General features: G+C 34.6%; 4 protein-coding genes and 1 non-coding gene across 8 annotated transcripts; 2 read left to right on the top strand and 3 right to left on the bottom strand.

The window, feature by feature from the left end:
• Positions 1 to 295: 295 nt before the first annotated feature.
• LOC105779332 (urease) lies at positions 296 to 11,034 on the bottom strand. 3 transcript variants are annotated; one of them, XM_012603077.2, is made up of 19 exons: positions 10,913 to 11,034; positions 10,415 to 10,617; positions 9,147 to 9,220; positions 8,840 to 8,885; positions 8,407 to 8,512; positions 7,550 to 7,692; positions 6,696 to 6,806; positions 5,489 to 5,652; positions 5,019 to 5,397; positions 4,834 to 4,942; positions 4,347 to 4,486; positions 3,814 to 3,951; positions 3,621 to 3,712; positions 2,752 to 2,881; positions 2,474 to 2,632; positions 1,891 to 2,058; positions 1,583 to 1,717; positions 1,333 to 1,404; positions 296 to 817 (listed from the first exon to the last, which is right to left on the bottom strand). In XM_012603077.2, exons 2-19 carry the CDS (start codon positions 10,538 to 10,540, stop codon positions 596 to 598), a joined length of 2,514 nt encoding a protein of 837 aa, XP_012458531.1. In that variant the 5' UTR covers positions 10,541 to 10,617; positions 10,913 to 11,034; the 3' UTR covers positions 296 to 595. The 3 variants fall into 3 exon arrangements, with proteins under 3 accessions (XP_012458531.1, XP_012458532.1, XP_052485022.1); XM_012603078.2 differs by lacking the exon at positions 10,913 to 11,034 and having other exon boundaries at positions 10,415 to 10,706; XM_052629062.1 differs by lacking the exons at positions 8,407 to 8,512; positions 8,840 to 8,885; positions 9,147 to 9,220; positions 10,415 to 10,617; positions 10,913 to 11,034 and adding an exon at positions 8,277 to 8,304.
• A 1,898-nt stretch (positions 11,035 to 12,932) lies between these two features.
• LOC105779337 (proteasome subunit beta type-5) lies at positions 12,933 to 16,664 on the top strand. Its single transcript, XM_012603089.2, has 8 exons — positions 12,933 to 13,034; positions 13,123 to 13,263; positions 13,784 to 13,913; positions 14,352 to 14,458; positions 15,123 to 15,257; positions 15,368 to 15,471; positions 16,086 to 16,186; positions 16,288 to 16,664. The coding sequence occupies exons 2-8, from the start codon at positions 13,150 to 13,152 to the stop codon at positions 16,413 to 16,415; spliced, it is 819 nt and encodes a 272-aa protein (XP_012458543.1). The 5' UTR covers positions 12,933 to 13,034; positions 13,123 to 13,149; the 3' UTR covers positions 16,416 to 16,664.
• Positions 16,665 to 17,585: 921 nt separating this feature from the next.
• Positions 17,586 to 22,119, top strand: LOC105779336 (small ribosomal subunit biogenesis GTPase RsgA 1, mitochondrial). 2 transcript variants are annotated; one of them, XM_012603087.2, is made up of 5 exons: positions 17,586 to 18,363; positions 19,681 to 19,902; positions 20,472 to 20,666; positions 20,776 to 20,969; positions 21,792 to 22,119. In XM_012603087.2, the coding sequence occupies exons 1-5, from the start codon at positions 17,719 to 17,721 to the stop codon at positions 21,979 to 21,981; spliced, it is 1,446 nt and encodes a 481-aa protein (XP_012458541.1). In that variant the 5' UTR covers positions 17,586 to 17,718; the 3' UTR covers positions 21,982 to 22,119. The 2 variants fall into 2 exon arrangements, with proteins under 2 accessions (XP_012458541.1, XP_012458542.1); XM_012603088.2 differs by lacking the exon at positions 19,681 to 19,902.
• Positions 22,120 to 22,835: 716 nt separating this feature from the next.
• Positions 22,836 to 25,689, bottom strand: LOC105780525 (60S ribosomal protein L17-2). The gene is made up of 7 exons (XM_012604908.2): positions 25,552 to 25,689; positions 25,411 to 25,447; positions 25,262 to 25,302; positions 24,136 to 24,366; positions 23,953 to 24,055; positions 23,798 to 23,865; positions 22,836 to 23,025 (listed from the first exon to the last, which is right to left on the bottom strand). The coding sequence occupies exons 1-7, from the start codon at positions 25,552 to 25,554 to the stop codon at positions 22,972 to 22,974; spliced, it is 537 nt and encodes a 178-aa protein (XP_012460362.1). The 5' UTR covers positions 25,555 to 25,689; the 3' UTR covers positions 22,836 to 22,971.
• On the bottom strand, positions 24,602 to 24,731 carry LOC128040853 (small nucleolar RNA snoR74). The gene has a single exon (XR_008195659.1). It is a non-coding gene; the product is annotated as a small nucleolar RNA snoR74 (small nucleolar RNA).

The raw sequence follows: 25,689 nt of genomic DNA, 5'->3' as shown, positions 1-25,689 counted from the left end.
TCAGGTTAATGAATTTTAGGACCTATCAGTATTTAATCTTTGCGCACATCACTACGTGGACAAAAATTAGGAAAAGTTGATAATTCAGAGATCAAAATGAGAAAAGTAGCAAGTTTTGGGAGTAAACGCTAACAATGAATGAGCAGTTAGAATTATGTTCTATTGAGTCAAGTGATGATCTCAACAGTATCCTTTTTCTGTGCCAGAAATTGAGAAACCTTAGCAAGCTACCTAGGATAATAATAGTAGTAATGCACCAAATCTGATCAAAACTCTGGTAATTGTGGCACCAAAATTAGTGAAATATTTTAGTTCTTTAAAATTGTAACATTCCGAATCTATGATGCTGAATTATGTTTTTAAAACGAAAACGTATTGGGGAAAGTTTAGAGCATTACTGACAGAGGCTAGAAGAGGAAATAGTTCTGACACGTGGGAACCATAGTTGCAGCGTCACAGGCGAGAACCTCACCGTTGGCTCTCATGATACACAGTTCACGACGATTGTAACATTCCTTTTCTATGGTGCAATACGACGTTTAAAAACAAAAAGCAAAAATACACGGTGAAAGTTTTAGAGCATTACCGACTGAGACTAGAAGAGGAAATAGTTCCGAGACAAGGGAACTGTTGTTGCAGCATCACAGGTGAGAACCTCGCCATCGGCTTTCACGATATACGTTTCGGGATCTACTTCGATATTTGGGAGAGCATCATTGAGCTTCATGTCGAGCTTGGTTAGATTTCGGGTATTACCAACAGCTTCTACCCTCTTCTGCAGTCCATATGACTCTTTGACTCCGCGATCTAAAGCAGCCTGTTTGCAAAGGATTGATGTAAAATTCTACTTATTCATCGTGTATGGCTGAAACAGGAAAACCCAAAAACAGATTCTGACTGTAATGCTTGGTCTGATTTTGATTCGGATTTTATTGAATTTGATTTGGTTTCAGTCGGATAATAATTCAACATATTTGGTTGGGTTTCCTCAACAGAATTCAATTTCTACTTTTTATAATATAAAAGTACACATTTTAATTCTAAATTAATGAAAGAAACTTGAAAAAAATGCTACTATAAATAACAATTTTAGAAGTTTTAAAACTAATGAACTGAACTGATACGAACGAATGGACTACATTTTGGGCTAGTTCGGTTATCTCGGCATTTGGTTTAAATAAAAATCAGTTAGGTCATCTATGACATTTGGTTTCGGTTTATAAAATCACGTTAATCATATGTATATATTAAACCAAACCGAACCATTATCAATCCTAGATACGTGTGTCTGTGTATATATACATAGAGAGAGACAGAGAGAGAGAAGCGTGCCTTGCTGACGAATGCAATGGAGTTAGCACTTGCAGCCTTGCCGAATGCTCCAAACATTGGCCTTGACAACACCTGTTACAACCGATATGGATATGTTCAAATTAAAAAAAAAAAAAAAGTTCATGAATTTTAATAGTTATATTTCCTACTCATGTCCAGATATGAGTTGAAAACAAACGTTAGATGCAAATACTCCAAAGGGGAACAAAAAAAGAAAAAGAAAAAAGAACCGTAGAATATAAAACGTTACCGGTTCAGGTGTCGGAATGCTTGCATTAGCATCTCCCATATTAGCCCAAGTAACTTCACCACCTTTGATCACCATTTCAGGTTTTGCCCCAAAAAAGCTTGGCTTCCATAAAACAAGATCAGCCAACTTTCCCACCTGAAGAAGATATTTGTATATTATTGACGTAAGTGAAATTTAGGATCAGAAATCTTGAGCCAATGGATTTTGAACCGATCTGCTTCAAATGAGGAGGCTCGGAACGGTTATGAATGCAATCGACATCCATGTAAGGAAAATAAAAAGTTGAAGCAACATAATAAATAAAGTACCTCAACCGAACCGACAAATTCTGCAATCCCGTTAGCAATGGCTGCATTTATGGTGTATTTTGCTATATAACGTTTGATTCTTAGATTGTCGTTGTCTGAGTCTGCAGGACCAAGTGGTCCCCTTTGTGATTTCATCTTGTGGGCGGTTTGCCAAGTTCTGCATATCACCTGGAAAGAAATTCGAACTTATTTCAGCTTTATACCACATGCAGAATGAGAAATGCATGCAATATATATATGTATTTAACCCTCCAAAAACCCTCTAAATACACGGAAGAAACATAAAAGCAATTGAATATACCCATGTAGGACCAATGCCCGTATTTGACACTTATACTTAACATAGTAGAATATTAATGCTCACCCGATAGGTACTTTATAAAAAATAAAGAGTCGGAGGAACATAGGTCGAGTCAAAGAAGACATGTCTCTTGTTTCTAACAATGTTGAAAGAACCGAACAAGATTGTTTATTGGATTGAACCAGTTTAAAGCTGGTTTGACCAACCAATCTAGTCCGAAGTTTCCATCCAAGGTTTCCACCTTTGATAGTCATTTAATTATACAAAAGTTCAGAAAAAAACCTCGCCAATGCGACCCATCGCCTGTGAATCTGAAGATATAATGCTGATTGCCCCTGTGTCATGCAATATGTCTTCGGCAGCAATGGTTTCCGCCCTAATCCTTGATTCTGCAAATGCTACATCTTCAGGAATATCCTTGCTGAGGTGATGGCAAACCATCTGCTAAGATAGAAATGCATGAGAATGGAAAAAAATTAAGCACACCCGTATCGGATACATACTCGTATCCGACACTCACCCCCCAAGTCCAAGCAACAGAGATGTCATCCTTTTCGTACCAGCATGTCAAGATGTTCATCTATAGTATTGGAAGTATAAGGGCGAGTCGGGTTTGTTGACGAAGGGAGGACGTTTTTAACGCCACATACTTTGATGATATCTGGAGCATGACCACCACCGGCACCTTCACTGCAAAAAATTACATCGATCATGAACATCAATGAACTAAAACCAGACCGGTTAACCGGAAAATTAAGAAACAAACAGAACTCTAACTTGTTCTGAAACAACAGAATGATATTCATACACATTGAACTTGTAAAAGTCATAGACATTTTAAGATTTGCTTCCACAAAGCATCCAAATAGCCTTTAGTGAACTTAGTAACCCACAAATACGTCATATATCCAATTTCTTCTAACTAGTCAAGCTGGTTTTTATTTATGTGTGTTTGTGTGTGTCAAGGTTTTCAGAACCGGACCCATGGTCGTACTGGTCAGGCTACTGGTTCACTGGTCCAACTGATTCGACCAGTCTAATTAAATAAATCATTAAAAAATCATAAAAATACTAAAAATCTGGTTCAATGCCCTTCTCCAAACCGGTACCCTGAACGGTTCCTAGTCCAACCGGTCCAACTGGCCAACCCTGTTCAAACAACCTTGATGTGCATGCAGTGGGGTTGGGGCAATGATTTAAAAACTGAATTGGATTGGCCGGTTCAACCAAGAGCTAGTAGCTCCGGCAGTTCAAGTATAATTATGTAACTGAAAACCAGTGAGAATTGAGAATCAAAAACCGGTTAACCAAGTAAAAACTCGGATGGACTGAAATTTGTTAACCAGAAATCAGAAGTTTGACTAGTTTGATCTCCATCCCAGATTTTTATTTATTCATTAATTGAGGAATGGGAGACATGAATCCATACCTGTGATAAGTGTGAATAGTTCTTCCTTTAAATGCATTAATTGTTTGTTCCACAAATCCAGATTCGTTCAAGGTGTCAGTATGAATATTAACCTGCCAAATTCAATCGATATAAACGATGAGTTTATGGTTTAAAATGTAACTAAAAGAAAACGAAAAATCTCGGAAATAATTGGCAATCTTGTTTATCTGACTTGGATATCATATAGTTCTGCAACAGCCAAACAACTGTCTATTGCAGCAGGTGTAGTTCCCCAATCCTCATGCAGTTTCAGTCCCATTGCTCCGGCTTTGATTATTTCATGTATTTCTTCAGGTTTAGAACCATTTCCCTATATAAGATAAATAAGAATCCGCAAAAATAGAAAACAAGTCATTATGGCTGAGCTGAAAAACCAATAAAAGCTTATTCAAACCATAGTGTTCGATTCGGTTCTGGTTCAGCTAGTAATTGAGTATTTTGTTCGATTCATGTTTTATTTAGAGTTAAAAACCGTAATTATTCAAACTGAACATGATTCCTTTTTTTTTTTAGTTTTTAAATTAGTTTGTTAATTAAAAAACGATGACCTGATTCGATCTGTAAATAAATAGTAATGAAGATCCTAGTCAGTTGGATTATCTATGATATTTGGTTCGGTTTTCAAAAATAACCCAAAATACTACATATTAACAGCAACTTTTCAAAAACCAAACCGAACTATTATGCAAAGAAATTTAAGCTTACCTTCCCTGTGAAGCCAAAATTTAGAGGGAAGTCATCAGTGGACTGCAGCATCATTTTCATTTGCGACGGAGCTGGCGTACAAGTAGTTGCACGTGTTCCTTCAGCTGGTCCGGTCCCACCTCCAACTAATGTTGTGATGCCTACACAAATTTGGAAGAGTTCAGTGTATAACATATTAAATATTTAATAAAGATGTACGATTCGCTTTTGTCCTAATCCATGTCCAATGCTTAGCCCCGATACATATTCAGACATTGATATGAGGTATGATGCTCTACATATATAGAAAACATCTAGAAAAAAAATGTAATCATATCGAACACGTACCCGTATCTAACACTCACCAAAACCCCAGTAACATGGACTTTAACCCTTTTTTAACTCTCTTGCTCTAACCAAAAACAAGCACACAACATAATGTACTGCTTGTGTATGCTCCTGTTTTGGTAACATTTTTAGCTAATGTATGCCTGAAAATGTAGCTCACCACTTGAAATAGCTTCATGAACCAACTGAGGACATATGAAATGCACATGACAGTCAATAGCCCCTGCAGTTACGATCAATCCTTCTCCGGCAATAACCTCGGTGTTAATCTGCAAGTCGATGGTATCAGTCATTAGTACAGCAGATAATTATACTCGGACACTGACTTGATACAAGAAAACTTACACCGATGGTCATGTTCTCAGATACACCATCCATGGTATCTGGGTTGCCTGCTTTCCCAAGTCCAACAATACAGCCATTTTTAACACCAATATCTGCCTTAAATATACCAGTGTAGTCGATGATTACAGCATTTGTTATAACAATGTCTAAAGATTTATCTGGTAAATGCCCACAAGATTGTCCCATGCCATCCCTTATAACTTTTCCGCCACCAAATACGCATTCATCACCATATATGGCAAAATCCTGTTCTATTTCGGCATACAAATTTGTGTCACCAAGCCGGATTTTGTCACCGGTAGTAGGGCCATACATGTTAGCATATGCCTCAGGAGAAACTGTTGTGGTAAAATCAGAATCTTCTCCAGTCAAGCCTTCACTGCAAAATGAGCTGTGGCATTAAAATTTCCATATTTTAAATGGATTGAAATAAAACAGACAACACTAAGTTTCTAGCTGAAGTTGTAAACCTAGCATCCGCATCTTCCGTATTCCCATAACCTTCAATCCTTATGGTTTCCATCACCGTTTCGATATTGTTGTAGTCAACAGGGCCATCAACAATTCCGTTTCCTCCTCTGATCACTTTGTTACCACCAATGCTAACTAGCACAACTGGTTTACTTTCTCCGGGCTGGAAAAGGTAAACATGTTTCAGTCAAAGAATAGAGTTGGATTAGATCAAATTTGATCTTGAAATCACGAAATATGTTATTCTGACTCTTCATTTTCCTTTTTTAAGTACTCTTGTCCAATACATATCTAGACAGGGGTATGGAGATATGACCTTCCAAAAATCCTCAAAATACATAGAAAAAAATTGAATATACCAGTATTAGACAAATAACCCATGAATATACCAAAGGAAAATTTAATTCAACTCACTTTCATGGATGAACTTTTATCATTACTCTATATCTGCTAATGTAATAATAACACTAGGAATGACCCCCATATATCAATAGAATAATCGGTTTTCATAAAGAACAAAATTATCATTTAGATTCTGAGGCTTCCTCCAAAATCAGTGTCTACCAGTTCAGTTTTATACTATGTTACTTGGACTCGGATGTAAGAGTTAGATGTGAGTATGTGTCTCACACGAATATATTGAATTTCCTTTTCCAAGATTTTAATATTTTTGGAGGGTCTTTGTACGATTAGATCTTATACCTGTATCTGAATATACGTTGGACATGAATGCCAAACATAAAAACACTTCATAAAGATAAGTTGAAGAGTCGAACCAGCATAAGTATCATTAACTACCAATATCATGAAAAACATCAAAACCATGTTTTTATGTCATTGATTCCTATCAAAACTATAATTTCTTGCAAATCCAGGGGCAAATTTCCTAAATAAATGAAAATAAGAACCACTCTTGCAAAAAACAAAGCGAGAGTGCCACTTTTTTTTTTAATAGAAAGGGACTAATCTATACCAATGCTGTTTTGACTTTTCATTTTACTTAATCTATTAGTATCAAACACCTGTATCCAACACATATTCAGACATGGTAATGAGTAGGATTCTCCAAATATATATAAAAAAAAGAGAGTAAAAATTGAGCAACCTTATTGCAGACACAAATGATCAATGAATAACCATTAATTGCACTTAATCAATGAATCAAACAATAAACTTCACTACAGAAGAAGGCTAAAAATGCTCAACCTCAAATCTTGTAGCTGTTCCTGCTCGTATATTTAGCCGCATACCATATGCTCTCCTTCGATCGAAAACCATGTAAGGATTTACCTCGATAAAGTGATAATGGCTTCCTACCTGAAAAATTGCTGAATGATTAACACAAAGATTGTTCAATTCTTCCTTAGAAAACAATTAACAAAAATGTATTGGTTAGCTATATGGTACAATATTGTATGTCACTTCTCTGCCCCTATGTAAAGCATATTTTTGCATCCAACAGTCGAAGTCCAAGCAACATAGGTATGTACACAATTATAGAGTGATAACAAAAGTTATGTTGTTGGCACTCTTCATGCAATACATAAAGATATGGGGATATGATCTCTAAGGATTCTTCATGCAAACTTAGAAAAATCTAACCATATACGTATCTGACAGTCACACTCAAATCCTAATAACATAGACCAAAACTGATTTGGAATTGATCAAACTAGGTAAAAGTATCATTGAGGCCCCTGCACTAAAAGTCAGATTGTACATTGTATGTTAGATCAAAGAACAAACTGGTCCTTTTATTAAAAAATCCATCCATTTTTACCGTTAAAAACTGATCCCTGTACGTCAACAGGAGGTACACGTGGCATGCCATGTGTCATTGTCTGGTTATTCTATTAGCCACGTACGAAGGGATGACCTTTTTAAAAGAAATGATCATTTGCTCTTTCATCTAACGTACAGGGGCTAATATGCACATTTTTTTAGTAGAAGGGACAAAATGCAATCTGATTATTTGTACAGGAGCTTCCATGGTATGTTTACCATCAAACTCTCCACACGAAAAATAAATTAAATGAATAAAAAAAGATGGTTTGCAACACCTGAACTGGCCTGTCTCCTCTGTTAGTGACATTGAGTCTTACTGCTTTCCTGCCTAAATTAAGGCTAATAATCCCATCTTTGAAGATCAAATCACCAGGAACCATTTTATCTTCCATTTCGAGAAATTTGTCAGGGGAAGGCACTGCATTATCAATGTTCTTTTAGTTCCCATTTGGACGCTTCACATTTTCAAGCAGTAACAATTCCAATCCAACTAAACTGCATAATCTACAAAATCTTCTAATATAAAATAAGTACGAAAAGACTTATATGACAATTTTATTTAGGCTTAAGTGTAAGTGCCGGATATTAGTATACGTCTAATATGGATAGTACAAAATTTTCCCAATTTTTGTGTACCTGGAGGATCATTGGAGGATTATATTTTCACTTGTATTCATATATGCATCAAACGGAGTACTTCAAGAAAAATGAAGAGTCGGAGCAACATAGCTTATTGATATATTATGAGGTTTGGATTTCAAAAAGTCAGGTAGGTTAGAGGCAAAAAGAAACGGAAAAGAATTGCAACTTGAGATGAATGTAGTTTGAGCTTGAGCCCTATTTTTCTATTTGAGGCCAAACTAGCAAAAATCTGAGTAGAAAAAATGTTTTCTGACTTTCATTTTGTTTCAAATATCCATGTCCGACGCATATTTGAATGTGATTATAAGGATAATACCCTATAGATACATGGAACAAAACTTGGAAAAAAATATAACATACCTGTGTTAGACATATCAATATCCGACACTCACACTTGGGTCCAAATAACAGCTAAGATCACTCAGATATATTTTCCATGTATCCTTCAAGGAAGCCTATATACCCAAATATATACACATATATGGCCTACCAGGTAGAAAAGAACCATATAATGCAAGGTGAAGGTCTCCATTTTCACAATTCACCACATTGTGAACGGTGATTAACTTCGTCCCATCAGGAAATGTCCCTTCAACCTTAAATTAAAATCACAATTAGTTTACTTGCATTGTTGATTTTGAAATAAAAAAGAGTTTATGATATAAGCTGAGAAAGTCTGGAACAACGACACTTCGTGCCTATATTGCTCCAAGTCTTCATATTTCTTAAAGTATCCATAACTGGCACTTGTGTCCAAGACATGGATACGAGGACATGACCTCCAAAGATCCTCTATACACGTGAAATAATTCAGAAAAATCTGACCATATCTATGAAGAATCCTTAGAGGTCATATCTCCATATTATTGATGAACTGCAAAGGAAAATTCAATACCAGTTATGATTACTTAAAACATAGTTACCTGAACAGAATCCAATAGATGTGGAACAGCTGGAAGAACTTGCCTCCTGCTCAAACATTAACTAAAATTACTGTTTATTCAAAGCAAAACATCAGTGAAAGCCTACATTACTCGGATTTTGATGTTAATCCGGGTATGCGTAAAATTTGAGTACGTTTAATTTTTTTTTTCTAGTTTTTTTTTCCATATTTTAAAGGGTCATTAGAGGATCATATCTCCATATCCATGTCTCAGAATGTATCAAATTTAAGTGTCAAACACCAATAATTCAAGAGAAATGAATAATCTGAGCAAAATGGTTTCATACCATCCCAGAAGTCGTGGACCGATGTCCATCAATTCCGCCACACTCCAGTTACCATCACGAACAAACTCGAGAATCTACGGTGGAAAAACATATCAAAAGGGATATGACATTGAAATTTTCATTTTCTTTGAACATCTTTAAAAAAAATCAGAAAGGGAAAACCGGTACACGGAAAATTATAGGCATGTAATTGACTTAGCTCTTAAAACCAATAACTTGATTAATCAAGAATTTCTAGTGAAGTCCTTTTTTAACAATCCACCCTATGAAGAAACAATGATACTAAATATCCTGGAGCATGAGAACACCAATTACATAAAAACACACATAATTTTCATAGAGAAACCTACACAAATAGGCTTTCATGGGGAAAAAAAAAGCTCAGCAGAATCAAACAATAAATCATCGGGTTAGAAAAACGAGCATGATCAGCAGGCATTAAATGATAAATTTAAAAAATGAGTTCATTCCCATGATCCCTAGACTCTTCATTTTTCTTAAAGTACTTGTGTCCATAGGTGTCTGACACATTCTCCGAATATAATCATACAAGCATCCAATACTTACCCCAAGTCCAAGTAACAAACTAGCATTCCTAATGTATACATATATTATACAAAACTGACATTGAACATACCCTTATCAGAAATATACTCATACACGTATCCAATACTCACCCCAAGTTCGGGTAACGAATTGGCATTCGTAAAGTATGCATATATTATACAAAACTGAGATTGAACATACCCTCATTGGACAATACCTGTAATCAACACTAGGGGTGTACTTGAGCCAAGCTGAGCTCAAATAGTAGCAAACTCAAACTTGAGCTCGACTCAAAATTCAAGGCTCGATACTCAGCTCGAGCTTGATCGAATATTAGATAATCAAGCTACTCGAGTTCAACCTTGATTAAGCTCGTTTATCAATTTTTGTACTCAACTTCAACTTGAGCTGGATCAAGCTCGTTCGTACTTAAGCTCTTTCTATATAACGAGAGTGAAATTGTAATTTCATAATATAATATATTGAAATGAAAAGGCTCGATTAGGCTCGCAAGCCGTCCTTATCGAGTATTACAGTACTCAAATCCAACTCGATTGATAACTCAAGCTGCTGGAGCTCGAGCTCAGCTTGGTAATTACCGACTCGAATTCGAGTTTTCTTCTAGTTGAACTCGCCCCTGTCCAGCACTCACCCCAAGTTTAAGCCACAATTTGACATTGTAAAATCAACACATACACAAAATTACGAAGAATAGGAATTACCTGAGTAGCAATGAGAGCAACAGCTTCAGTATAATTGAGCCTAAGCCCGCGAGCCAGACGCTTCTGAGCAAGGTACCCTGCATTATGAAGGCCAAGCTTCTCCACTTCTTTTGGGGTTAATTTCATTCTTGTTTTAACTCTTTATTGAACTTCTTTCGTTCAAATTCAATGCCCAAACAGTTTCTTCACCGCCAAAAAAACTCCTAATCAAAGATGTATTATCATTTTCACAAAAATGAGTAAATTGCTTTCATTATTAAGAACCAAAACCTTTTTTTTTTTTTAAACCCAAAAATGAAAAGCTAAATTTCAACTGTTTGATCTAAATTGACTAAAAATTCCAGTAACTTTCCAATCAAAATCTGAAAAAAAAAACAAAAAAGTAGCTGATAATGATAAATTCATTACGACATTCCCGTAATCACATTAATTGCTGCTGTAATTTCAAAAATGAATTTTTTAAAAAATAAATAAATAGAGAGAAAATTAAAGGGTTACCTTTTTAAGGACACTGAAAGTGTTGATAGTTACTCCACCAGATGGTGTGATGACATGAGAAATTGTGCTTTGGATTTTGAGAACTGGCTATAGGATGCTTGTACATTATTCTGTTAAGGTTGTACCCTACCTACTTCCATATTTGGTAATTATATATATTATTATTATATTCTTCTCTGACTTTGTAATATGATATAAATCGTATTTTGATAATCGTGGTTGAGTATTTCATTATTAAAATTTAATTTATGTAAATTAATATGAGATATAAATGATATATCACGTATCATTGTTTGGTTATTATTCAATATATTAGTTTTTACTTGTACAAATAGATAAATTTTTTAATAAAATGATATATTTGCTATTTTATTTAACATATAAATATTAATTTACATATTTTTTTAATAAATGGTCATAATACAATCTGACTCTTAATACAACGGCTTTTGTGACACTTTTATTCATATAAATCTCAAGTTTAGGTAAAATATATCATGGCGGCACTGTACTAGACGTCAGATTGCATTTTTTTCCTCTAGTTAATAAATGGACAAATTAATCTCTTTACATTAGATCAAATAGCAAATTAATCATTTCCATTAAAGATTTTATTCATTCTATTGTTATAATCTATCATGATTAACAAATAACCAAACTGTGACACATGCCATGCTATGTGCACCTCCTGCTAACGTAAAGAGACTAGTTTTTAATAGTAGAAACTGATGAAATTCTTAACAGAATGACCATTTTACTGTTTGCTCTAACATACCTAGATTAATTTCCCAATTTTTGAATGAAGAGATCAGATTACAATTTGACCTTTAATACAAAGACCTCTACGATACTTTTATCCTCATACTTATCACTATGAAATATTTAAAATTGAGATGCTAGTTTAATTTTGTATAATTAATTAAAGTTTTATTTGTATGATATAATGAAATTAAATATAATGTATCAAATACTCATTACATAAAAATTCTTATATAGATTTTTTAAAATATTTATCCTCTAATTTAGGTGATAGCTCTTAGTCCAGGCTGTTTGATGATTGTGATTGGTTAATTCAATCTTGTAGTGGTTAAAATAGATTAAGTTAATTGATTATCCATTATGACTTAATCAACTTTTAATATATATTATTTAAATTTTAAAATATATTAGAAAATATGTTATGTAAAATTAAAAGTTTTAACCAAAATTTAAATTAATTTCTATTTAGTTTTTATTTATCATACTTGAAATGTAACAAGTAAAAAAAAACTGGTTTAATTGATTGAACAATTAATGTTAAGTTGATTCAGTTAGGTTGTTAAGACTTAAGTTAAATTAGTTTGTTAAAATATGATGTTGGTTGGAATAATTTGGTTTAATAGACTTAATTAATTGAACTAACAGATTGATTCGATTAAATTGGTTTAGACATAAATTGATTAGTTAGTAAGTTAAAATGTGATGGGGGGTTTTTACCCAACTAGCTAGTTGCAGTAGTGTTATTGGAACCAGACTGATATGGTCAATTGGATTGAAAATTAGTCGATATATCAATTTAGATAATATAATTGAATTGACCTTTGATTGAATCGTTCAGAATTAGTAAAAATACTGAAAATCTAAAAAAAAAAAAGTTGATTGAACCTAATGAACAAATTTATAAAATTTTAATTAAATTTTATGAAATTTTTAAATTTTTATTGTTAGACTGACTGTTGAACCTATCAAATTGATTAAATTAAAAATTGATAATTTAGCCTGCTCGATTATATGTCCAATTTTTTAAAACATTGTATTATTGTGTTATATTGAATTGGATTCAAATTAGGGTTTGGGGTTTATATAGATATTATCTGAATCCAAGCCATGAATGTAAGGTCCAATTCGTCTAAATCTGGGCTTACAAAGTATAATCAATGGTGGTTTCGGATCATATCTCGGGCCTATTCGCTACGCCCGAAGACCCAAGCAAGCACACTGCCCCTTTGCTCAAGAAAACTCCCACTTAAATTTATCAACCCCCCCCCCCCCCCCAAACCCAATTTTCTATATTTTTTTTTTGCTGGATCTCATTTGATTTCTCTTTTTCTTCCCGCCGATCATCTGCAATCTGATTGAAAAGGTAAATTTCTCGAACCTCTTTTTTGTTTTCTCGGAAAACCACCATAAAAACGCTTGGAATCCCCTAATTCAACCTCTGCATTCTATAGTTTTGTTTAAAGAAGAAAAAAACGAACATGAAGCTTGACACCACCGGTATGGAATCGGCGGCGCCGGTTTGGGGTTCTCATAATGAACTTGTTGATGGGTTTTCGGCTGCTCCGTCATTCGAGCTCCCAAATACTACTGATGTGAGTTAAAATTCTTGTGCTAATTAGTAACTTTTTTTTTTTGTGATAGAAAAGGGTTAAAGTAGTATGGAGGTTCCTGTATTATAGAACCCGATCAAATTAGTCCCTCAATTATTAAATGGATCAATTTAGTCGTATACGATTAAAAAGAATTAAGTAACATTTATGGTATAAATAATATTTTGAAACTTTTTTTTTTCAATTGCAGTTCAATTCCAAACAAAAAGATTTTATCAATATTAACTCTGTTAAACGGTCTAAAGATTTGCTTCAACTGCTGTTCAGTTCTAGTTTTTAACAGTAAATGTTAACTCTATTCCAATTTGGTATTGTTTGATTCTTTTTAATAGCACAAGGACTAAATTGATTCATTAGTAGAGAGGGACTAAATTGATGAGATCTCTATAATAGAGGGACCTCTTGGGTACATTAACCTAGAAAAAAGGGGAGATTTGTGTGTGTGTGTGTGTGTGTTTTAATTTTTAATTTTTATGATTGGTTGTTTTCTTGTGGATTGCAGTTTGATGGGTTCCAAAAAGAAGCTATTCAAATGGTGAAACCTGCTAAAGGAACCACCACACTTGCCTTTATTTTCAAGGAAGGTGTAATGGTTGCTGCTGATTCTAGAGCTAGCATGGGAGGCTATATATGTATGTCCAAGTGTCATTTTAAATTGGTTTGTGTGATGAATTTTGGATTTTATCGTTTTGATTAGAAATTTATTTGTAGGGAAATGATTTGTTAGTTGTAATATTGGATTAAATTTTGAACTTAAAGCAATTCTTAGAAGTCTTGCTTGCGTTCTTTTTTTATGTGGGTCTGACTCTTCATTTTGCTTGAATTATCGTTATATTCAGACAAAGGTATTAGGGTATGACTCTCTAAGCACAAAAATTTATGAAAATACTTGGTGTTAGAGATATATTTGTGCCCTACGCTCACACCTGAGTTTGAGTAACATAGTTCTTCTACTCTTTGTTTTGCTTAAACTATCCAGTTCGACACATAGCTTTCCTGCTTCATTTTGTTGGTTTTGGACGCTAAGAGTGGAACTGTTATTATCATTCATTTTTCCTGTATTTTGGCAGCATCACAGTCAGTGAAGAAAATTATTGAAATCAATCCATACATGCTTGGAACAATGGCTGGTGGAGCTGCTGACTGCCAGTTTTGGCACAGAAATCTGGGAACCAAGGTATGAATTCCTGCCATCCGAGTCCTTTTCCGTGTTAGCTTTGTTTTGCTTGTTTTGTATGGAATTGTATAGAAAAAGTAGTATATCCATGGCTTTTATGCAGAATGTTTCATATAGGCATTGTTTCTTTATGTTTTTTGTTGGTTCTTGCGCATTTCTGTTTTTCTAAAACCTTGAAAGCGCAAGTATGATACGAGTAGCATCTCGGAGGTTTCAAATGATGAGCAAATATTGTTTTCCTAAAACCCAATGTTGCTCGAACTCTTCATTTTTCTTAAAGTACCAGTGTACAATGCTCTTGTCCTATGCACATTCGGATGTTGGTATATACATGAAAAACTTCCAAAAGTTGAATATACCACTTTCGGATGCATGTAACATAGGGATTAACCATTTTGAGTTCTGATGAAGCAAATTTTTATGCATGGTATCGATATTAATGTCTATGACTAGATTTGTATGCAATGTTGTGTTAATAGCATAACAAACCTAGGTTTCTAGTATTTGATCTTCTTTCTTGTTACCGAAACGAATTTCCAAGGACAAAGTCATGAAAATGAGTTGAGGCGTGGTTCCTGTTTCCATAGGAGTTAGGTGATTGAATTTAATGCATTTTATTTTCGTAATTGTCTATATGAAGAGCTAATGGATTACCCGTTTACAGTGCCGGCTGCATGAATTGGCAAACAAACGTAGAATTTCTGTTACAGGTGCATCGAAACTGTTGGCAAACATTCTCTATTCTTACCGTGGAATGGGACTATCAGTTGGAACCATGATTGCTGGATGGGATGAAACGGTATTTGAAGCTAAATTTTACTTCATTTCTCTCCTCCGTTCCCCTTTTTTTCAGTAGCATTTGATGTATACCACTGCATGTTTTAACATACTGCGTGATGTGAATTCTAGGGTCCTGGACTATACTACGTGGACAATGAAGGGGGAAGGTTAAAAGGAATGCGTTTCTCTGTTGGGTCGGGTTCACCATATGCTTACGGTGTGCTGGATAATGGGTATGCATTTTTCTTCTTTCATAGACATTTTTGTTCTGTTATTAAACAAAAACAAATGACGGGAAAGGTGTTATGGTCCTTCTAAAGTTAAGATTTGAGAGTAAGTTCATCTAATAGATATTATGGATGTACCAGTCAATTTTGACCTGAATTTGAAAACCTAATCTGATCAATCCAAATCAAATCTAAGCTAATCAGGTTTGAACTCGAAATAATTAGCTGCAATGACCTGAATTAGACCATTCCAGACTGAACCCAAACAAGTAATTCAAGATGATCTGAACTTAAAAGTGTTCGTGACCTGAAATGGTCTGAACCTGCAATGGTCTGACCTGAAAATTTGGCCCCCCAAAACAAATGATCTGAACTGGAAGTTCCAAAAATCTTAAAACCGAAATGAACCTATGTAGATTAAGCCAACCCGCCTAATTGAGAAGTCTAATTATGGATGTATTACTTGTTTGATGATAAGCAGTTGGCAAGAAACCAGTTGTGTTTAAAAGTAAGATAGCACTGCCTCAATCGAGAATTCTTTTTTGTTTTTTTCTCGTATTACGCTTAGCTCCATGTATTCATGATCATTCATTTCTATTTTCGGGTGAACTCTGTACCAGCTATCGGTATGACATGTCAGTTGAAGAGGCAGCAGAGTTGGCTCGAAGAGCTATTTATCATGCCACATTCCGAGACGGAGCCAGTGGTGGTGTCGCCAGCGGTATTTCTCTCTTCCTCCAGTCTTATAATAACATTCCCTCTGGTTCTGTTTTACGCTTGTCCTTATCCTACTTTTAACAAACTTTTATAATTCTTAACCAGTTTATTACGTGGGACCGAATGGCTGGAAGAAGCTATCAGGCGATGACGTTGGAGAACTTCACTATAGATACTATCCGGTGATGCCGAGCACGGTAGAACAGGAGATGGTCGAAGTAACTGGAGCCTAAGAGGATCGTCCTTGACCTAGACCTAATTGAAGATGTTTGCCTTCACAGATCGGCCGACGGGATTCCATCGGATTCTACAAAGACAGTTCACTGATAGACTTAGTTTGTCATTGTTGATGTTGAAATTTCTTAAAAGAATCAAATTAGTTTAAACGGGAACTTGTTTGGAAGTTATTCAGTTCTGTTACGTTTCGAATCGAGCTTGAGTTTATTTGATTTGAGCTATCAAATGAGTCAAATTTGAAGTAATTTAATGCCTGAGCTGAGTAGTTGACGAGCTTACTCGAGTTTTTCTTTGTAGTTAGTATTCAAAATTTTCTATACAAACTCGAAATCAAGTATAAATAATTGAGTATGAGCATGATAGTTGTGTTCATCTTTTATCGGTTAAATGAGCAGAATAAGACGCGAAGTTAGAAATTTTTTTCGAGGGGATGAAGTTAAGTTATAACTTTTACGATAAAAAAATATAATTTTATTATTTTAATAGTTTATAATTTTATAATTTTTAAAAGATTAAATTAAATTTTTATCATTTTTAAGAAATATTAAAGTGTAATTTTATTTTTACTAATTTTAAAATTTTAAAAATTTAAATATAAAAATCTTCATTTTAGGAGATTGAGCCTCTACCAACCTCCTAACTATGCCCTGAACAGAATCAAGCTTAATTCGAGTAAAGTTTATTCTTCGAGCTTAATTCAGGTAAAATTTGTTCTTTTAATGTGTCACGTGACACAAATTTACTTTTATAAGATAAATTTTTGAAGTAAATTTTTTCTAAAATATAAAAAATTAAAATATAAGATTTTTCCAATTTTATGGAAATATACTTTTGTAAAAAGTATGTAAAACTTAAAAAAGGCAAAATCAGAAAAATGAAAAAGGTGCTGAAAAATTCAGAAATATTTATTTAAAAAAACATTATTATAAAATTTGAATTTTTAATACTTTTAATCCCCAAAGAACTATGAGAATTATTTCAATTTAGCAATATTTCATTTTTTTAAATAATGTAATATTTTTTAATTTCTTCCTGTAGTTTCTTGAAGTTTCGCTCTTTTTTTTTAATGAATTTTTAAAAGAAAAAATTTTTGGTGCGACGTGGCAACTAAGGATTAACCCTCATAAATAAATAAATAAATAACCGCGCACTGTCCGAACATAGTAAACACACATTTCCTCTTTCACTAAAAAAATGTATGAACATTCTTACTTTTCGACTATCAAATCAAAACTGTAAATTTTTTAAAGAAAAAAAAATCAAATTTGTTTAACGAAATCGATTCCCCACTGAATCCCGATGCCAATCACTTCTTTTTCACTGTTCCGCAGCCGTTTACCCGCCATAACCACCGTTCTCCGCCGTCACTCACCACCCTACCGCCACCTCTTTATCCTCTCCGCCAAACAGACCCCTTCTAATTCAAGACAAAACGTATCCAAGAAACCCCAACCCAACAAGAACCTCCTCAAGGCTAAACACACCTTCAAAGATTACTCCTCTTTAGCTCCCGTCCTTGCCCCTAATGAAACTCCATCTCTTTCCGATTCTCAAGCCGTCGGCGCCGTTGCCGCTGCTCAAGCCAATTTCATGCGGGTCATAGTTCAACGGGAACCGGAGGATGGTATGAAAACTGGGTTGGAGTTGCTTTGTGTGGTGAGGGCAGTTTTGAAGAAGATAAAGAGGAGGGTTTTGGTTGGGGATAAGGTGGTGGTTGGTTCGATTGATTGGGTGGAACGGCGTGGGGTTATTGAGAATGTGTTTCAACGGAGTTCTGAGATTGTTGATCCGCCGGTTGCTAATGTTGATCGCTTGCTCGTGCTTTTCTCTATGGAACAGCCGCCGGTGGAGCCGTTTATGCTTACGAGATTCTTGGTTGAAGCTGAGTCTTATAGTATTCCACTCACGCTTGCTTTGAACAAAACGGAACTCGTTGATGAAGAGGTTCGAAGCTTTGACGCTCTTTTGATTGTAATTTACCATAAACTGTTAGTTGCTGATGTTACTTGCACTAGGCGAGTCGAAGATATTGTTATATTCAATTATTTTAAGCTTATTGACAATTGTTAGTTGCAATGTTACTCGGAGTCAAGCGTTAGTGTCGGCCTGTAATGTTACACCGAGTTGAGTGTCGGCCTGTCGGGTACAATATGCATTCCCCATGTCCGAATGTGTATTGAAAATTGTTAGTTGCAATGTTACTAGGAGTCTAGTGTTAGTGTTAGTGTCGGCCTGTCAGGGATAATATGCATTCCCTGTATCGAGTATGTATTGACAATTGTTAGCTGCAATGCTACTTGGAGTCGAGTGTTAGTGTCGACCTGTCGGGTACAATATGCATTCCCCATGTCTGAATATGCATTGACGATTGTTAGTTGCAATGTTACTCGGAGTCGTGTATTAGTGTCAGCCTGTCGGGTGCAATATGCATTCCCCATGTCTGAGTATGTATTGACAATTGTTAGTTGCAATGTTACTTTCCTGTTGGGTACAATATTCATTCCCCGTGTCCGAGTATGCATAGACAATTGTTAATTACGATGTTACTTGGAGCCGAGTGTTAGTGTCGGCCTGTTGGGTACAGTATGCATTCTATACGGTTATATCTAACCTTTTCTAAGTTTTTTTTTTTTTTTTGAAGTATCATATACCATGTTCGAATGTATATTGATATGAGTGTTGGATGAGTACTTTTAGGAAAAATGAAAATTCGGAGCAAGATAGGTTGTTCATTTCACATGTTCGTTATGGCATTGTAATTTGACTTGTTCTTAGCAAGTTTTTTATCCTATAAGACATAGGAATTAGATCAACAGATTAGGGGCAATTAGTTAAGAGAAAATCAAATGGAAATTTACACACACACACACACACACATATATACTAGTAGCTCTAGTCTATTATTTGAGCTTCTGTAGTTGTTTGTTTATAATAAAGAAATGGATGTTCTTCATCTCATGAAATATTCTATGTTAGTTGGAGTCAGGCTTGAGTGTTAAATTACGGTATCTGTAGGACATGGGTGTGAAGTACTTGAAGGGTCGTGTTCTTGTACCATTGTATAAATTTGTGTTGGGATATAGGTCATGTCCTTGAAGTACAAGGGTACTTCAAAAAAAAATTAAAAGTTGGTGCAACGAAACATCGAATTCCTCGATTTTCTGTTTTATAATCTATGAATCACATTTACATTGTCAAATAACATCGGTGTGATTCCTTTGGCATATGTGCATATTGGGGGACTTTGAAATGCTTTTGCAGACTCTTTTCGCATGGAAGAATAGGTTGCGAAGCTGGGGATATGAACCGGTCTTTTGCAGTGTTGAGACCAAAAACGGACTTGATTCTCTTGCATTTTACTTGAGGGATCAAACAACTGTAATTGTTGGTCCTAGTGGGGTTGGGAAATCAAGCCTTATCAATGTTCTCCGAAGTGATCACCGCACTCCTGATTCCCTTGAAGGAGATAATTTGTTTGATCCTGTGGGTTTTTTTCCTTATTCCTTAATACTTCATTTTCGTTTTTCCTTTGAGTTGAGAATGTTAAGTGTGGATTATATATATTGATAATTGTGGGTGGAGTTGCTACGGTTAAGAGCGATGAGTACTCTATATGTGTACATGTATGTATATATTGCTTTTTTTTTTGGTGGGGGGGGTAAATTACACGGGTAGTCACCCAACTATAGTAAAATTTTTTTGGTTACCTAACTATTCAATTTTATCTTTTTTGTATGCAATTTTTAAAATTGGCATAATAGCACCTTTGACCCTCAACATTTATAAAATATGTCAATTTAGTCTTGATTCTAAAAAATTTAACCCTTAACATTTGCACATTATGTAATTTAGTCCTTTTTGTAGTTTTGCTTTTCTTTTAGGTTGAGAACAATAAGTGCCATATATATGTATGTATGTATTTATTGATAATTTGGGGTCAGGTTGGTAGGGTTTGAATTTGAACTTTCATGCCTTACAAGCCACTTGCTACAAGGCCAAGAGGTTGTTAGTTTCGTATATTTCTCTTCCTTAAAGAACATCTATTTCTGTAGATTTCAGGCAGCAAGTGGTTTGAAGATCAGAGGGTTGGGGAGGTCTCAACAAGAAGTGGCAGAGGGAAACACACTACGCGACATGTTTCGTTGCTTCCACTATTGGGAGGGGGCTATGTTGCCGATACTCCGGGGTTTAATCAACCTAGCTTGTTGAAAGTGACAAAGCAATCTCTTGCACAAGCTTTCCCCGAGGTTGTTTGCCTGCTAATTGTGATATTTTACACAATTTGGTTGCACTTGACCTTCTATTTGCGCTTTTTGTGGTATCCGATGTCTTTGTTCTGATTTTTTTCTTTTTCAGATTCGGAAAATGCTAAAAGACAGTGAACCTGCAAAATGCTCATTCAATGATTGCTTACATCTTGGTGAACCTGGGTGCATTGTGAAAGGGGATTGGGAAAGATATCCATACTATTTCCAACTTCTCGATGAGATCCGGATCAGAGAGGAATTTCAGTTGAGGACATTCGGGACCAAGAGAGAAGGTGATGTCAGGTATGTAAGGTTAAAACTATGTTACTCCGATTTTTCATTTTTTTTTTTAATTAGTCATCCCTAAAACCCGACTTTGGCGCATATCCAGACATAGGTATTTGTAGGCTCTCCAAATACATAGAAAAAACTTGCAAAAAAGCTCAACATGTTCTTGTCATACGCATACTTGTTCAGACACTTGCATCCAAATCCGAGAAATATAGTTGTTTACATTTCTGAAAATGGTAGTCTAGTGAGATGCCTAGATTCTAAACTTACTCTTCTAAACAATGTTTTATTACAATGCACATTTCTTTTTTGTTTATGTCATTAAGTATCGTTAATAGTTTAACAAAAGGCACTTTTTATAGTAAAAGTACCATGGAGGCTCCTGTATTAGGATTCGGATTGTTTTTTGTCCCTACTAGAAAATGAGCAAATTAGCCCCTATATGTTAGATCAAAGAGCAAATTGGTTCTTTCTATTAAAATTTTCATTATCTGGTGTGACTGACAAAATAACCAAACAGTATTTCATGCTAATATATAAGGATCAATTTTAATAGAAGGACCAATTTGTTATTTGATCTAATGTATAGGATTAATTTTCCTATTTAGTAAAGCAATTACTAAATCTGACCTCTAATATAGGAGCATTCTTAGTGCTTTTACCCACTTTTTTATTTTGCTATGCTACGACTTCTCATTTTTCTTAAAGTACTTGTATCCAACATGTGTCTGACATTCGTACCCGAGTTCGAGTAACATATATCTTCTTTTTTGAATCAGGAACCTGTGAATATATTTTTGCTTTTGGTTTTGGAATCTAAAATGCCGTTTGCAGGTACAAAGTGGGAGATATGGGTGTTCAGCAAGCTGAACCTCGATTGGAACCGAAGAAACATCGAAGGCAATCGCGGAAAAGGATTAACCAGTCGTTATTAGATGAATTAGATGAACTTGAGGATGATGATGATAGCTTAGACTTAGAAAATGACCCAATTGTTAGAGCAATAGAGAATGAAAACCAGTAGGTGTTATGAAGGTGTCCATATCAGAAGTTAGATTGTATTTTGTTTTTTTACTTAAAAAATGGGTAAATTAATCTCAATATCTTAGATAAAAGAATAAATCATTTCCAATAAAATTTTTATTCATTGATACTATTAAAATTAGTATAATTGACAGAATATATGGTGAGTTATATGTATTTTTGTTGATATACATGGATCAAAATTTTTAAAAAGATTAATTTGTTTTTTAATATAATATATAATTTGTCGAATTTTAAATAGAGAATTAAATTTTTAGTATAGATGTCTTTATGATATTTTTATTGAAATAAACATATTAAATATAATTTTTAATTTTAAGCTTCTAGTTCTGTGTAGACATCAAATTTTATTCATTTTGATTATAAAATTAGCAATTGAAGACTCGATCTTAATTCTACACAAATCTAAACTTACTCAAACTTGCGAGTCAAAACTCAAGCTTGCACAAACTCACTAATAACTAGAGTTGAAAATTCAAAGATTTCAACTTAATAACAACCTTAACTCAAAATTTGCTTAAATCAAAATAATTCAAAAACTTTAAAACCCAAATTAACTTAAAACCAAACCAACCTACCAATTAACGAACCTTGTTTTATATTAAAAGTCATATTATTAACAAATGAATGTATTTAGAATTTAGTATAATTAACTGTTTTAAGTATTAAATTGAAAAACATTGCAGCATCAACTTCAAATTTTGTGAATTCAAACTTTAAATGCGTGATATCCTCCTATTTAATTAGGAAATGCATTTAGCATATAAATGAAACATAACATAGAACATTGTAATTGAGACAAAATCTCCAAGAAAAACAAAACTCAAGACAACATTTGACTAAAACATGCTTTGAAATAAAAAACCATCCAACACATCTTAATGTCAAAAACTTCAAAAATAATGTATGAAATCCAAAGACCAGAAATCACTACATTAACTGACTTGATAAAGTTTCAAACTTTGTTCACTCAAGAAGAAGCTTGGGACTTCTTGGACTTGCTTGCTGCCAATTGAGTGTCAGGCTGAAAGCAAAAAAGGAGGATGATTAATCAACAATATACGAAAACCATATTGATATTTTTGTTCTATGTTGCTCCGACTAACTCGTAACTTTTTCTCAAAGTCTCCATGTCAAATACTCAATGTTCGAATGCATATGAGGATAATTCATATTCGAATATAGATATGAAGATATGACTCTCCAAATATGAGAAACTTTCAAGTATACTTAGACCTGTAAATTCTGACCTGAATCTGAGAAACCAACCAGATCGACTCAAATCCCAAACCAATATAACCTAATTTGACCATAAAAGCAAACGACCCAAACCCAAACTTCAATCTTGAATGACAAACCCAAAACAACCCCAACCTAAAATGGCTAGAGCTTGAAATGATCTGAACCTAGAATAACTTGAATCCGAAATTACCCAGACCTGAAGTAACTTGAATCCAAAATAATCCAAAACCCAAAAGGACTCGAAATCTTTTTGAAACAGAAGTGATATGACCCAAAACTAACCCGACCAGCTCAATTGACAGGAATGACCTGAACCTAGAATGACTTGAATACAAAATGACCCAGATCTGAAGTAACTTGAATCCAAAATAATCCAAAACCCAAAAGGACTCCAAATTTTGGAACAGAAATGATATGACCCAAAACTAACCCGATCCGCTCAATTGGCAGGTCTGAGCATACTTGTGTCATATACAAGAATGTATCTTAACACTCACACCCAAGTCCAAGTAAACATAGTTTACTCTTAGGAAACTAAGTTTAAATCAACTCACCTCTTTTTTGACAGGTTCTTCCTTCTCGGACAAAATCAACTCAATGTGGCAAGGAGAGGACATGTAAGCTGAATGAAAAGATTCAGAGTTCTATTAACACATGAAAACAAATAAACCCTAAAAAATATATACACACTGATGGTTCTAATACATACGGTTGATTCTTCCATGAGCTCGGTAAGTACGACGCCTTTGTTTTTGGGCCTGGTTAACCTGGATGTGAGAAATATGGAGTGCATCGACGTCTAAACCCTTAACCTGGGAAATTAATATCAAATTGTTAGGAAAGGAAAGCAATGGAGTTGATCATGAAACTAGAAACCATAGAGTAGAAATACCTCGGCATTACTCTCAGCATTCTTCAGCAAATCTAGAATGAACTTAGCCGATTTTACAGGCCAGCGACCTTGTCCGTTAGAATGCCTGTTCTTTGCTTGTGCCGTACGTCCAACACCACCACAAAAGCGTCGGAACGGTATGGCTTGCTTGTGGGCAATAACATCCTCCAAATACCTTTTAGCCTTAACCAATGGCAACTTTCTAATGGCGAAAGCTGTCTCCCTTGTGTTCTATAGAACAATAACTAGTTATAAGACTCATTGATAATGACCGGCAAACTAAAACAGCACATAATGAGAACGACAAACCAAAAAAAAGGACAGGGAATATATCATAAAACTGATACTTTGATAGTTCACAAAGTGGACCAACCAAACACCGAGACACGCCAGCAAAAACAATTGAGCAAACTCATTCTCAAATCACAGCTAACTTGAAAACTAAATTCTTTCCCAAAGAATTACAAAATGTTGCATCATTTACTGAACCTTAAGTTACCGAGAAAATCCAGAGGTTCACCCAATAATAATGCGAGTAATCTCCCTGAAGTTTACGAGAGCCTTGTTCGAAAATGGCAACAAGACCCTGCTTTTGTCATCAGGTTTAAGAACTTAAATAATAGACCCAAAAAAAATCTAGAATCATAAGCAACAAGTTCTAAACAAAGACTATCCAAAATCACTTAAAAATCCTTCCCAACCATATTCAATAATTTAATCCAATTATTAACTACGATCAATTCAATTATACACATATGACATGTTTAATAAACACGATTCACAACACATTGCACTCCTAAGAAAAAAACTCAGGTTCAAATTCTAGAGATAACATTGTTGAAGGGACAAGGCGAAACACGAAAATATCAATCTACATGGACCATAAAATGGACATGGAAGATTCTTTGGTTCCACTCAAAGAAAAAATAAACACGATTAACACAACAGATTTAAACATACTGTGTGTGTATATATGCTGATTCACTCTTCATTCAGTAGCACAATATGATTTACTGGATCTTCAATAATACATGATAGATATAGGTTTCTAAACAACAAGCCAACAAATACCCAGAACTTAATATCAATAACTAAATAAAAATTATATCGGGTTTGATGATATTACCTTGAAATGAACCCTAAGATCAGAGCCCCTTGCCTTGCAGGCTGCATAGAACCAACACCAAGCACCATTAGTTTCCAAGAAAAAAAAAACTACGGATTCTTTAGAAAGAGGGGGAAATGCACAAAAAAAAATATTAAATGGGCATTTACATTTGGTGGGATTATCGGGTTCCTTCGAATACTTCACCTGCAAAACGATTCAAAACAATATTGTTTTTAATGATAATATAAAAAGGAAAAAAAAAGATTTAGAATTGAAATTAAGGAAGAGATTGAAGAAAAAACGATCACCATGGCTGCTGATATGTGATCTGAATGAAGCCTCTGTTGCTGCTCAAGAGTGCTTCAATTGGGGGTCTGCCTAGCAATATCAAAGCGGCGAATAGAGGGTGATGGCGCAAATATATAGATTCTAGGGTTTTTAAATGG

The sequence above is a fragment of the Gossypium raimondii genome, chromosome 4, assembly GCF_025698545.1.
Source record: "Gossypium raimondii isolate GPD5lz chromosome 4, ASM2569854v1, whole genome shotgun sequence".
Taxonomy (NCBI): Eukaryota; Viridiplantae; Streptophyta; class Magnoliopsida; order Malvales; family Malvaceae; genus Gossypium; species Gossypium raimondii.
This window is presented reverse-complemented; position numbering and strand designations above follow the sequence as displayed.

Coding starts and splice junctions, on each gene's coding strand:
- LOC105779336 (XM_012603087.2), top strand. CDS start 17,719: ATGCCAATCACTTCTTTTTCACTGTTCCGCAGCCGTTTACCCGCCATA. Junction 19,903..20,471: donor GAGATAATTTGTTTGATCCT/GTGGGTTTTTTT, acceptor CTATTTCTGTAG/ATTTCAGGCAGCAAGTGGTT. Junction 20,970..21,791: donor AAGAGAGAAGGTGATGTCAG/GTATGTAAGGTT, acceptor TGCCGTTTGCAG/GTACAAAGTGGGAGATATGG.
- LOC105780525 (XM_012604908.2), bottom strand. Junction 24,367..25,261: donor ATCTTAGGGTTCATTTCAAG/GTAATATCATCA, acceptor ATTGTTCTATAG/AACACAAGGGAGACAGCTTT. Junction 24,056..24,135: donor ATGCTGAGAGTAATGCCGAG/GTATTTCTACTC, acceptor TTAATTTCCCAG/GTTAAGGGTTTAGACGTCGA.
- LOC105779332 (XM_012603077.2), bottom strand. CDS start 10,540: ATGAAATTAACCCCAAAAGAAGTGGAGAAGCTTGGCCTTCATAATGCA. Junction 6,807..7,549: donor GAGGAGACAGGCCAGTTCAG/GTGTTGCAAACC, acceptor GCAATTTTTCAG/GTAGGAAGCCATTATCACTT. Junction 1,718..1,890: donor AATTTGTCGGTTCGGTTGAG/GTACTTTATTTA, acceptor TATCTTCTTCAG/GTGGGAAAGTTGGCTGATCT.
- LOC105779337 (XM_012603089.2), top strand. CDS start 13,150: ATGAAGCTTGACACCACCGGTATGGAATCGGCGGCGCCGGTTTGGGGT. Junction 14,459..15,122: donor ACAGAAATCTGGGAACCAAG/GTATGAATTCCT, acceptor ACCCGTTTACAG/TGCCGGCTGCATGAATTGGC. Junction 16,187..16,287: donor CAGTGGTGGTGTCGCCAGCG/GTATTTCTCTCT, acceptor ATTCTTAACCAG/TTTATTACGTGGGACCGAAT.